Below are 12508 nucleotides of genomic sequence, written 5' to 3'. Positions count from 1 at the left end.
AGGGGCGGGGAGAGGAGAGGCGGACGGGCAGTATCGCGAGAGGGAGGCGCCGCCAGGAGGGAGGGGAGGAGAGGAAAGGAAAGGAAAGGAGACGAGAGAGGAGAAGAGGGCGACGAGAGGAGCTCTAGAGCCGGGAGTCCGGCGCGGCCGTAACGGCCCCTCGTTTCCGCATCATGGCGGGGACCGGCGCCAGCAGCCGGGATAAGCGAGCGACGGCGACGCGGCTGAAGGTGGCGCTGGGCGGCGAGAACAGCGCGGCGGCGGCCGGCGAGTTGCGGGTGCTGCTGGAGCGGGTGCTGGCCCCGGCGGCGGGCTCGGGCGGCGGCGAGGCGGCGGGCGAGGCGCTGGAGTGGTGCCGCTGCCTGTTGTCGGGCGGGGAGCCCTGGGACGGCTTCGTGCAAGCCGTGCGGGCCTACGATCCGGCCACGCTGTGCGGCCTGGTGTGGACGGCCAACTTCGTGGCCTACCGCTGCCGGACCTGCGGGATCTCGCCCTGCATGAGCCTGTGTGCGGAGTGCTTCCACCAGGGCGAGCACGCCGGGCACGACTACAACATGTTCCGGAGCCAGGCGGGGGGCGCCTGCGACTGCGGCGACAGCAACGTCATGCGGGAGGCCGGGTGAGCGGCGGGCAGGCGGGCACCTGCGGGAGCGGCGGGCGGGCGGCCGCCCTCCTGCGGGCCGGGGCGTTGGGCGGGCACCTGCTGCCAACCGTGCAAGCGGCGGCCTTCGCCCGGCCCGGCCCGGCCCTGGGCCTCTCGCTGCTCGGTGGCCTTGCGCTGAGGGCCGGCTCTCAGGGCACCGCCGGGGCGGGAGTTGCCGCGCCCGGTGTCGGCCTGCTCCGCTGGCCCGGGGTGGGCGCGCAGCGGATGGCGGGTGGATCGGGCTGCGGGAGTCAGTCTCGGTTCTCCCGAGCCACGGGTGGTGTTGCCTCCCGTTGGCTTCTGCTGGCATTAAAGCGGGGTCTCGGAACCGCTTAGGTGGGTGCGGTATGGCAGAGTTCAGGAAAGGGAGGCGTCTGCAGCACCCCATCGACGTGCAGACCTACTGCGGGCAGGACGGTGCCCGACCTTACGAGCAGACTTCGGTATCTCGTTATATCTGCCTTTGTTCCATTGTACTCAGTAGTAAGAACAGATGGGCCGACTGGCTGTTGTGTTGGGTGGTAGCTGGTTCATACACCTCTGGTCTCACTCCCGGCTGTCTTTCTGGAGCTTGCTGTGCTCCTGTTTGTTACTGGAGGCCACGGGTTTGCCTGAAGGCAGCTCGGAGTACCTGAACGGGGCTTCTGACTAGCGCTGTGGAGCTGTCTTAGCCTTGCTGGCATGGTGTGCTTCCAGAAGATCCATCTCCTCCCAGTAAGTCCTCCCTTGTGGAGGTGGCAGAAAAAGCTAAGGAAGTGTGGAAATATTAAAATGCTTTCCTTAGTTTCTGTGTTTTTAACGCCTCCCTTTTTTTTTTTTTTTTTTTTTTTTTTTTTTTATGTGTGCAGTTCTGCTTAAAGACTACATTTGTGGTTCTGTTTCTCAGTGCCTGTGGTAACGGTTCTCCTGCTCTAGGCCTTGAAGTGCTTTCCTTCTTTGTTTCTTGTCATGTTTTTTTGCCCCCACCTGCCCATTCTTGTTAACTCTCTGCCTTCACCATTTCTTCATCCTTCCTTTCTGGTGGAGCCTCTTCCACTTGAGGACTCCCTCCAATGGAAGAGATTGTTTTTTTGGTTCTTTTGTTTTGATAGATCTTCATTGGCTTTAAAGGGTCGCCTTTGAAGTGATCGTTTCTCTGTCAGTTTTTGTTCAACTTCTGCTTTTTCTCTTTCCTCAGCATCAGTGAAGTAACAATTCCCCTTGATCTTGAGAAGTCAAAAGTACATGTCACTTCTTCCAGTGTGGGATAGATTGAGGGCTCCTCATAGCGGTAGGATTCTAAAAGAGCATGGATAAATTGAACTACCTCAGATAAACATTAAGATGACTTCTAATATTGCTCTCATCTGAGAGTTTATGGCTTCCATAACTGTCTTTTCCTATTTTAAACAGTTTTTTTTCTTGAAGAATGCTGATTCAATAAAGAAGTTGATAAATTTGCAGTGTAAACAGATGCAAACCCTCGGGGCATTTCTCATATATTTATTCTAGTTATTACTTTTAATAGTAGAATTCAGGATTAAATTGTCTTTGGCATAAGCTAGATCTCGGAGGTGGATTTAGTCCTTCCTGCTACAGGATTTCACGGTGTTGGTCTAGGAACAACACTCTTGGCTGAGCAGTCTTGTCCAGCCCTGGGCATACAGAGCCAAACCTGCTGCTGTGTGGGAAACCCACCCATCATGTGGGATAGTTAAATTTAAACCAATGTAAAACCATGAACAAGTGCAAACATACTTGTGCACATACACACAAACACGCAGCCTTGCCTGTTGACTTGAATAACTTCAATGCAGCATGTTTAGATAAATTGATTGACCTTTGTGTGTACAAGTCAGCTGCACAATGGCAAAGGTAATGCTTTACACGTGATTGGGAGGCTTTCATTGTTGATTCAGGAAATAGGAGTGTGACTAGCCTGGTGTAACCTTGCCCACCCCAACCAGAGCTTCTATTAATAGCAGAGGAATCAAATGTGGAACCTGCTTGCAAACTCAGTAGGCAGATGGTAGATACAATTCTTTGTAGGTACTGTAAATGAGCATGTAGTAGCAGTAGTTTCTTTCTCATGGTTACTGTTACCTATGTGTTTAATGGTTTGGTTGTTTTCTTGTGTGTGTGTGTGGTTTTTTTTTTTTTTTTTTTTTTGTCATTTGAAAAATAGTTTTAATGGGGTGTTAGCTAACAGATCTGCTGTAAAGGAGAGCTCTCCAGCTCACCATCTGGAGTATCTATTCGTTTTCTCTAGAGGTGGCTTTGTCTGCAACATGAGGACAGATGTGTTTGTTAATCTTTTGGCAGTAATCAAAACTGCAATTTTAGAGTTAAAATTTAAAATTAAAAATATTAGTTTTGATTTTTTTGTATCTGATGTCAGGATACACTGTGATAGCTATCTGCTAATTTGGTTTAGGTATCTTCTGCATTTCTCAGTTATTCTAAAAAAAAAAGCAGATTGTCATGCTCTTAAGCCTTGTGATTCTCATTCAGGACTCAGTGACTTTGGTGGTTAACTTCAGTTGATCTAATCTACCAGAAGGTAATTTAGACTTTAGAAAATACCTGAGTTTTCAAATTTTAAGGATGTAGCTGCTTGTCCAAGTATGAAAAGCACTAACTGTGACAAAGTTTTCTAGATTTTGAGCACTGGTGATACATCAGTGGATGAAAATAATTTGTAGTCCTCTCCTGTGTGGTGCTGAGCCATAGACAGATGAAATTTGCAGCTCTGTCAGAGGTACTTAATGTTTTGGAGACAGTTCTTCAGTTCTAAAGCGTTGATGGTGAGCATGCTCACAGTTCAGCAGATGGGCTCATCTGCTGCAGTTCTACAGGAGGAAATTCAGACTGGAATGTTTTTTTGGTTGGTAGATGGTCTTGTGTAAGAATGAAACTTTGTAGTGTATAAAACAAGCTTGAAAGAAACAATATGCCATGTGGTTATAATAAGAGTAAAACTAATCAGTGATGTGTTATTGATGAGTGCTGTCTTGCTTTTGTGGTTATCTTGTTCCGATTCCCCTTCCCGTCTGTAGGCAATAACCTGATATACCAGAGCCTCTACTCTTTGGCTGTTTCATTCCCCCGTGTCCTGTTTCTGAGTGTGCCTTGCTGTGTGTTAGCTTATTTGTTAAATTAATCATGTGGGAAGCAGATGTTTTAGTGCTGCATTATACTACAAAGAGAATATCTCCATCAAAAGTTGCACATCCTAAAAGGCAAAAAGCCAGGTTAAGAATTTTATTAAACAGGCATTGATGTTCGCTGTGTATTTGATGGTAGTTATGGCAACTGTGGCTCTGTTGACGTGGAACATTGCCTTCTCTTATGACTTATTAAAAAAAGTCTAAGAAATTATCAATTTCTGCATGCGACAATGGGCCATTTCTTTATTAGTAGGCTTGTGTGAAGTGAAAAAACCAATCTAGTTATAAACAAAGTGACTGGTACAGGTCAGTGTTATATGTTGTGTGTCCAACAGCACCTTCATGTAACTAGCTGTAGGTGTTCTGCAGCCTTGTCTATCATTATCCATATTTGCTTTTCCTTTTAGCTCTGCTGTCTCAGAGGGTACAGCATTATAGGCTTTGGAGATCCTATCTGATCTGCACACTGGGTCAGGTCCGCCTTGATGTCTGTGGCCATCTATTGGGTCTGCTGTGATCCTGTACAAAAAGAGTGGAGAATTCTCGTGCTTCTGAGTATAAGAAGTATACTCGCAGTTTTCAACCTGCTAATTTCTCCTGGTTTAATTTAGTTAGAATTGACTCTGGGTTTTTTTTCAGGGCATAAAAATGTTTGCGTCAGGAAACACACAATAGTTTTAGTAAAGTTTAAATTATTAACAGTAGATGCCTCATATTGATTACCTTTGCTACTTTGTTCCCACTTTTTTCTTTCCCTCTTCAAAATTCCCTGTTTTATCCATCTTCAGAGACGCTGCTGTACAGGATCTCTTTTCAATAGAAATAGCCTTTCCATCTTATGCGGGAGCTATAGCAGAATATTATTTCCATTTGTGTTATCAAGTAAAAAAGTAAGGGATGTTTCTCCTACACTTAAAAACTTTCTAGACAAGCTATTGAAAAAAAACAAGCTTGCTGTTGAGAAAGCTGCTATATCAGTTACTTTGAGATGTGTTCATAGTGCAAGGGATCATCTTTGGTTGTAGCAGCTGTGATCCACTTAAGCTCAGAAAAGTCAGTTTAAGACTTGGTTATAAGAAACACAGGCAGTGACTGTGCTACTGGCGGTTTGTCAACTGTCTTGCAACAGCAAATAGTATTTAGCACAGGCAAGGTGTTGTTGCTTCAAGGCTGTCCCTTCCAGCATGGCTCTGTCGGTTGTGTCCTTGGGTGGGCCAGAAGGTTCCGGTTCTCCAGGACCTGCCGCTTTGTGATGCAGCTTCCAAGAGGGGAGGAGTACTTGTTCGGGCCTTTCTCCTGAACTTTCTTGAAGGCTGGATGCATCAAGAGCAGGCTGAGGCTGTACGTGTAGCCAAGGAGTTTGGACTAAGAGCGTTTTGAAACTAGCTTGAAAGGTCCTCAGGACTGTTGGACATTCTGCAGGGTTGCTGTCAATGCCATTTAGCTTCTTTGTTTTGAAACCTTCTGGGCTACCAAGGACTTTTGGCTGAAGGGACTTAGGAGCTAAGTCTGGGTTGTAGTGCCTGTTACCTTGGCATGAGAGTCTCAATAAACTCTGTCCTGTCCTTCTGCTCTGGGTGTAACTCTTCAAAACACAGCTCAGCAGCCTGATCCTCTGCTAACAGGCTGCAGGAATTCATGTTGCACTGTACTGATCACAGCGTTTTGAAGAAACGTTGTTACTGTGCAGGAAATAACTGAATCCCTCTGCCCTCCTCACCTTCCCCATATGTAAAGCTTGGCATTGTGTATTGCTGCTTAGGGTTCCACAGTAATATTCAGGAGTTTTTGTAGGGCTTTAAGTTTGGTCTTATCCTTGGAAAGCAGGAGATCTTGGATCACTAGTAATTAAGTCCGTTGTGACTTACAGCCAACTTACAAACCTGTCTGTCTTGATTTCTTATAAGAATGTATCCAGTGAGAGCTGCATCAGTCTCTGAAGTAGAAGCTGCAGTGTTTTCCAAATGGTTGGCAGCCAAGTGATAATTTTGGATTATTGCTTTCAGAGCTGTGGCCTGACTAGACACCATGTGCTTTAAACATGCCTCAGGAAAACTCAGTTGTTTCACAGGCGTTGGTAAGAGCATGAGGTGTCTGTCCCCAGCTTGGATTCAAACGCATCAACGTACACAACCTCAGTTCTTGCTGTGTTTACCCCCTGTGTAAAAAGATAAGTGATAGTCCTACCTCTCTAGTTCTTGTTGGTAGGGTCAGCCTGACTTGAGGAACAGACCAGTGCTGTTGTATACCATGCCTTGTCTGAAATTTGATTTATTTATTGTGTGACTTAGCTATTGCGTTGTAATATACTTTGACAGTTCTCAATTTAAGAAGAGCTGGTGTTTTAGAAGTCTGTGTGGACTTGTTTGGATTTGGGCTAATAAATGTTGACTTTCAGTTCCTTTGCTTTGATCTTCTCAAGTTCCCTTTATCCCTTTTTTGAAACTCTCAGCTCTCCAGGATTGTAAAGTTGTCAGGGTGGAGCATCACATGTCTGGTCATATCTGATCTACACAGAAGTGTAATGGATCCGTTGGCAGCAGGGTAGCCAGGATTTGGGATGCATGTTTGGCAAACACTTTTGTAAGGTACTTCTTTTACGTTTTCTTAATGGCAATCAATGTAAGTTCTTTCAGGTGTCTGGACATTCTTTATTAGAACTTGCAGAATGTGAGGAATTCTGTATTTAAAAAGTCTGCAGTGGTATTGGACAACTGCAAGTGATTTAAGTAACAGTGTCCTAGATGCCCTCCTTTATGGAGGATTTTTGAGAGCAAACTTTGAAAATAATGTTCTTTGAGTGGCAGGGCAGCCATTTGAATCCTGCGATAACAAGGACTGTGTAATTAACTGTTACCTTTGTCAGGACCCATCTCTGCTTTTTGCATGCTGCCTGCAGCAATAGTAGCTTTGGCATAGAACTCACAGGCACTTAGCTTTCCAAGAAAACTGTAAACTACCTATGTTGCCCTTTGTTGGAGCTTAAAATAGTATCTTCAACTTAAGTAGACCACTTTTAATAAAAATCCATGCATCTGACTCAATCTGGAATAAATGAAAGTTGTTTTTACGTGTGATACTATGTAGTCACTTAGAACTTTGTCAGACTAAAGTTTTGGGACAAAGTGCTACTGGCTGGGTGTTTGACCTGCTTACATTTTCATAGGAAAATGTAGTTGTTTCCTTAGTAGGAGAAGTATTTTGTTAACTCTGATTTGAAACTTTTGCTTTTTGTTCTTTAAATAGAAGGTGCACTGTTCCTGTGCTTTAAGGTAGGTAGTTGATGGGACTCTGAAAGCAACTGGATGGGAAGCTGTGTGTGAACTAATGGCTTGGGATGATGCATTTGGACCATATTTTGTAGTTGCTGATGTGCTCATTTTTCAGATGTCAGCTGGGAATTCTGTTTTGTGAATGTTCTGCAAGGCTGAGAACTCTGACAGTTTTTTTTGCATCCTGAATTAGTATGTGCATTATGTTAATTTCTTTATTTTTAGCTCTGTATATGGGAAAAAAAATATAATAAATAAATTATACCTTTAATATATAAAAATACATCTTTAGCCTCCATGTTGTGAAATACTTTTGGACACAATTACCTCATGGTCTTTCTTTAATTTTCAAGAAATTTGCCTATTAGAGTTGAGTCTGAAGAGTGTTCTCTTTGCTACCTTTTTCAATCCAATGAAATGCTAAATGAACTGCTTGTTCACGTAGTGCCATACCTATCCTCAACTGGAAGAGCTGTTTTTCCTGTTGGAAAATGTGATTAGAGACTATACGTGTGCATGCAAATGGCTGAATTAAGGTGATGCTAATGATCTTCATGCTGCCTTAAACAGAGTAACTGATGCTCTTTCAACATGCAATAGCTATGCTTTGCAGTCACCGCGTTCTTCTCTTTGCTGTAGCTTTTTCAGAGGGGTATCACGTTTGTAAGTCATCTAGCAGTGTAGCTGTTATTGTGTAAATAGACTTAAAATAGCGTGAGTTGAGGCTTTTCAGTCAAAAGAAGTAAATGTAACCTGTACTTATGTGTAATTATGGTGATGTAATTATATCCCAAAGCATTCACCCTTTTCAGATAGACAGTATTTCTTGTGTCAGAAGATGAGTTGCTCTTCTGAATTACTCATTTTTCTCTCAAAACGCTCAGATTTAACGACTTTGTGTATCCATTCGAACATAAGCTCAGTTCCAGCTCTCTTCGGAAATCCATTTCTCCGCATTCTTGTTGTATTTCTAAGGTTCTGCAATAAAAACTGCCATACCTACCGTCTGGTTGATGGTGGGTACTTGTGCATTAATGAAACTCATAGCAGTTTTATCTACTGTATGAGATGTTTGTGTCTGAGAACTAAGTGGGAATAATGGAAGCTCTTCTGCAGAGCTTCTTTATTTGCTGTGTGTCCTCACTGGGGAGCTGAAGCACTCAGCACTGTGGATCTGCTGGGGGCTCCTGCCTGTCCTGCAGGGGTCAGGATATCTCCCGAATACCTAATCCAGGACTTCTAGCATCCTGGATGGCTGAACAGCTTTGTTGCAAGCGCTTATATCCTGGAAGGATGTCCTTTAAGTATGTTTGTGGGCCTCCTTGCACATTTCACAGATCCTCTCTTGATTCCAGAGTCTCTACTTTGAAGCCTTCCTGGTTAGGAGAGTTGCACACATCCTTGTGGTTGAGTTTGCTCCTTGCCAGCACATCCCTAGTGGTATAAATGCAAATGCTGAGTTCTGTCATAGCTCATCTGTTGGTTGTAGGTAGCTTCCTTACAGAGTAGAAGCTGTCACCGCTCAGGCCTTGAAGTCAGCACCACACTGGTTCATTTTTGGAAGCCTGTTTTGCAGGTGAAAGGAATGAATTTAGCTATTGAAATATTGAATTCAATTACTGAATTAATGTAGGGAGCAAAGAAACCCCAACCTAAATTAACAAGTGGGATAGTCGGCTTATTTTTCAATTAACGTCATGTTTGATGTTGGCTAGGAAAAGTGGATTTCCATAAAGCAAGGCTGCAATATATCAAAGGCTTTTTTCATTAAGATAAACTTCTAATTCTGTTTATAGAAGTTATATTTTGTTCTGAATTAATATTTGCTTTTGTATGTGTATAGTAAAGGAAGGGAAAATTTGTGGAAACTCATTACCAGTATGTGAAGAATGAAAAATCAGTTTGTAAGATCTCTAGGAGACAATTGTAGCCCTAAAAATATCTTGCATCTTGTATCTATTTTGTAGAAACAATGTAGTATTTGCTTGCTGGTTTTAGTTGGGACAAAATGCATATTCTTCTTGAAGTGTTTGTTGGGTTCTTATGTGCAAAATCAGTTCATTTTATTTGAATACTTTATGAAATGCTATATAACATTTTGTCTTGCAATATACGATATTAAATTTGTGCCTGTTGTCCTGAAAAACTTCAGTTTAAATGTGATTTATGTGGTTATTGAGTAGATGAATTAGGTGCAGACTTATTTTTGTTGCTTTGGAATTGGGTTGTTTAGGAGTTGAGATCCATGGAGTTTTCCTGGAGCCCTTTGTTGAGTAGAGTAATTGTTATACAGATGAGGATTCCTGAAAGCTTCTATGGGAATTAGGTGCTCGTTCTGAGAATGGGATGCCTTCATTAGGCAACTTTATCATTCAACTTAAAACAAATGACTTCTAAACATGGGGAAACAGGGAACAAAAAAGCGAGGAAAGGTGAGGGTAAAAATAGTCCCCGTGTATGACTGAACTTATGTCTAGTTTCTGGAATGTGACTGAAACTTGAGATGCAGGGGGATGCAACATAAGGCTGTGCAAATGTTCAAAAGCTGTAAAGGTGTGGTCTGGCTGGTGCCAAAGGCGCTCGTCGGCTGCTGTAATAACTGGGGGAGCTTAAAAACCTTCCTTTGAAGTGAAGGAGTTGGTCTCATAGTGAGCCTTGTTGCCTGATCTGCCAGTTGTGAGATATTATGCACACTGAAATTTCAGCTGGCCCTCCTGCATTCTTGGAGAAATTATTTCTTTGTTCTGTGTGACTTATACATTTTATATATTTGTGTATGGATCTGTTTTTGAGGAGTAGGTAATTTTCTGATCGCTTGGTTCCCTGACCTTGCTGTAGCACAGGATCAAACGAGTGGCAGTGCTGAAAGAAGTAAGGGCAGAAGACAACTGGGGGGGCTGACCTAGTTCAACCAAAGCCTTTGTGAAACTGTAGCCTAAAGGAAAGCAGTTATTTTACCTTTAATATACATTTTAGAAATTCCAGGGGTAACCACTAAAGGCTTAAACAGGAGGAAGACTGAATCTATCAAGTCTAAAGTGAAGGTTGCTCAGAAGATGTTAATGCTGCTTACATCAAAATAGCCAGCATTCCTTACTCTTACTCTTACATAAATGATAACACTTCAGTGCAGTATAAGAAATTTCAATAAGTGTATTTGAAGTCGTGTGGACAAGATTGCTTGATAAGCCTCTATTTAATTGCCAGTTACTCTTCTATTCCCTCCTTTTGCTGAAATTAGCAGTGCTTTTTTGTGGGGGGAAAAAAAAAAAAGCAATTTCGAAGGTAGGAAACTGTAGAAGAACAGAATTGTACACAATTGTAGAACAATTATTTAACTGATGCTATAATTAAGAAGCCCTTTCAGAAGTATAGGGGACTGATTAAGGAATAGGCTTGTTTGCTGTCTGTCTAGTGACTGGATAATCTGTTGGTGAAGGTTACCACAAGTGTCCCTTCCTGTCTATATAAGAAGCTTCAGTTTGTTTCTTCCTTGTCACAGCTTGAGATTCTGTCTGTTTAGTTAAAACGGCTGTTGTTTTTAAACTCTGAGGATTTTGAAAGCCTTTGACTGGTATTTTGGTGAATATTTGTGGAAATGTGTAGGCAACAGACCTTTGAGTAGAAGAGAGGATAAGTATTTCCACTGTATGCTTTTTGAAGCTTTGGATAAAGCAGAGTCTCATAAGCAGTTATTGCAAACCTGGGCTCAGTGAGATTTCTACGCTCTTGATTTTAAATTGTAAAACCTAAGCATTGGCTTTCTGGGTCATTGTGGTCTAAGGTTAATTTTTGCCCTTGAAATTCAGTATGGCCAATAGGTTGTCCAGCAGCAGATGGTCTCAGTAAGGATGTGTAAAGATCCTAGAACTATGTATACTTTTCTAGCTGCTAGTTTGAATCTTATATTGATTTCTAAAAGCATGCAGACTTTGAATGATAGATGTAAGAATGAGTTGTCTTATAAAATGACTTGAGCATTCCTTCAGGGTTTAGGATCTGGTATCTAGCAATTGTTATCTATTTGGAACTGGTGTAAACTGTGTGTATGACAGTGACAGGATGACGTAATTCCTTACAGTGACTTATAACTTGGTTTCCTCCATGATTTTTCCAGAAAATCTGAGGAGAAAAAAAAAATATATGTCACTATATATATTTATATATATATATATATATATATCTTTAAAGCCTTTTTGTGAATCTGAAGAGAAGAGGTGATTCTCATCATTCAGCTACAGGATAGCAGCAATAGATTAGCAGACCCATGGGCCGATTCACAAGCACTTTGCCGGTGTAGGATTCCTGGAGAGCAGAGCTTTTTATGTCCTGTGGAAGGGAGCCCTGTATGTAGTAGAAGCTGAGATTCAAAACTGCTTTGCACGTGAGTTAATAATCTTGCTTTTGTTACCATGACTGCCTTAGCTTGTGATGAGAACCCACTAAAACATATCTTTTGGCTGAATACAAAATATGTGGAGAAGACCAGTAGGAGACTTACAAATGCATTGCATGCTGTTTTTTTTTTTTTCCTAGTGTGTCTTTAAGTCTTTTTATTGTTTTTCTTTTAATTCCTTCTTGTAAGGATATTGGTGAAAGTGAAACCAAATAGCTTTAAGACTGTCCTGTACTGCAGCACCAAGATGCCAGACTTGTGATTTAGGGCCATTCAGATTTCTGTGTGTGGTGAGTCAAATGTGGATCACAGAAGTGAAAGTGAATGGCTTTTCGTGACTTTGTGTGTGTTCGCTTTTGTGAATGACCAAAATGAAAATCTTCCTTTTGTGCAAACTGACTATGGAAGTTGTCAGTTATCACTGAGCTCTTTCTCTTGGGCACCCTTTTTTCCCAGGTATGGTTAGACTGTATTTATGAACTGCACATTGTCTGACTAATGCTGTCTCTGCTTTCTTAATAAATAAGTGTAATCTGGAATGTGTAACAGCAAAGGAGAAGCTCCTAGTTTTTGGTGTTGTGAAGATGCACTTGAGTAAAAATAGTCTGGAGAAGATACTGTCATAATCACTAGACCTGTATCTGCTTTGGAGTTTTTTTGGTCCTAAATCCTTTTTCTTTTATTTCCTTTCCCTACTGAAGGTGGTATTGGAATAGTCAGAGTATCAGGCTTCTTCTGAAAGATATAGCGTAGTAAATGTAGCGAAGGTGTAGATAAATTTGGAACATAATTTTTATATTCAGGCAGAACTCTGTATGTCATTGATACTGAATTGTTTTCTGAATCTTCATGTTGAAAAATTACCTGTAAGCTGTAGCAAATCTTTCTAGTCAAATATACTTTCATGCTGTTTTTTTTTTTTTGTTTTGTTTTGTTTTTTTAATTTAGACCTCCTTATTCTTTCTTAGCTACTTCTTTAGCATGGATAAATAACTGATGTTGGTAAATGCCCTTTCTAAAAATAGATTGGGAGCAGGAAAGTGGCTCTTCA

At 42.1% G+C, this 12508-nt stretch overlaps 1 protein-coding gene across 1 annotated transcript in view; it reads left to right on the top strand.

The window, feature by feature from the left end:
- Positions 1–64: 64 nt before the first annotated feature.
- Positions 65–12508, top strand: part of UBR3 (ubiquitin protein ligase E3 component n-recognin 3) — a 94866-nt gene continuing 82422 nt past the window's right edge. Inside the window, exon 1 of the mRNA XM_042822618.1 lies at positions 65–619. Within this exon, the coding sequence (XP_042678552.1) occupies positions 174–619 (446 nt within the window). The 5' untranslated portion in view covers positions 65–173. The remainder of the gene's footprint in view (positions 620–12508) is intronic.

This window comes from Centrocercus urophasianus, unplaced genomic scaffold (genome assembly GCF_019232065.1).
Source record: "Centrocercus urophasianus isolate 14NV4802_14NV808 unplaced genomic scaffold, USGS_Curo_1.0 seq_20, whole genome shotgun sequence".
Classification (NCBI taxonomy): Eukaryota; Metazoa; Chordata; class Aves; order Galliformes; family Phasianidae; genus Centrocercus; species Centrocercus urophasianus.
The sequence above is the reverse complement of the archived record's forward strand: the minus strand, read 5'-3'. Positions and strand labels throughout refer to the sequence as shown.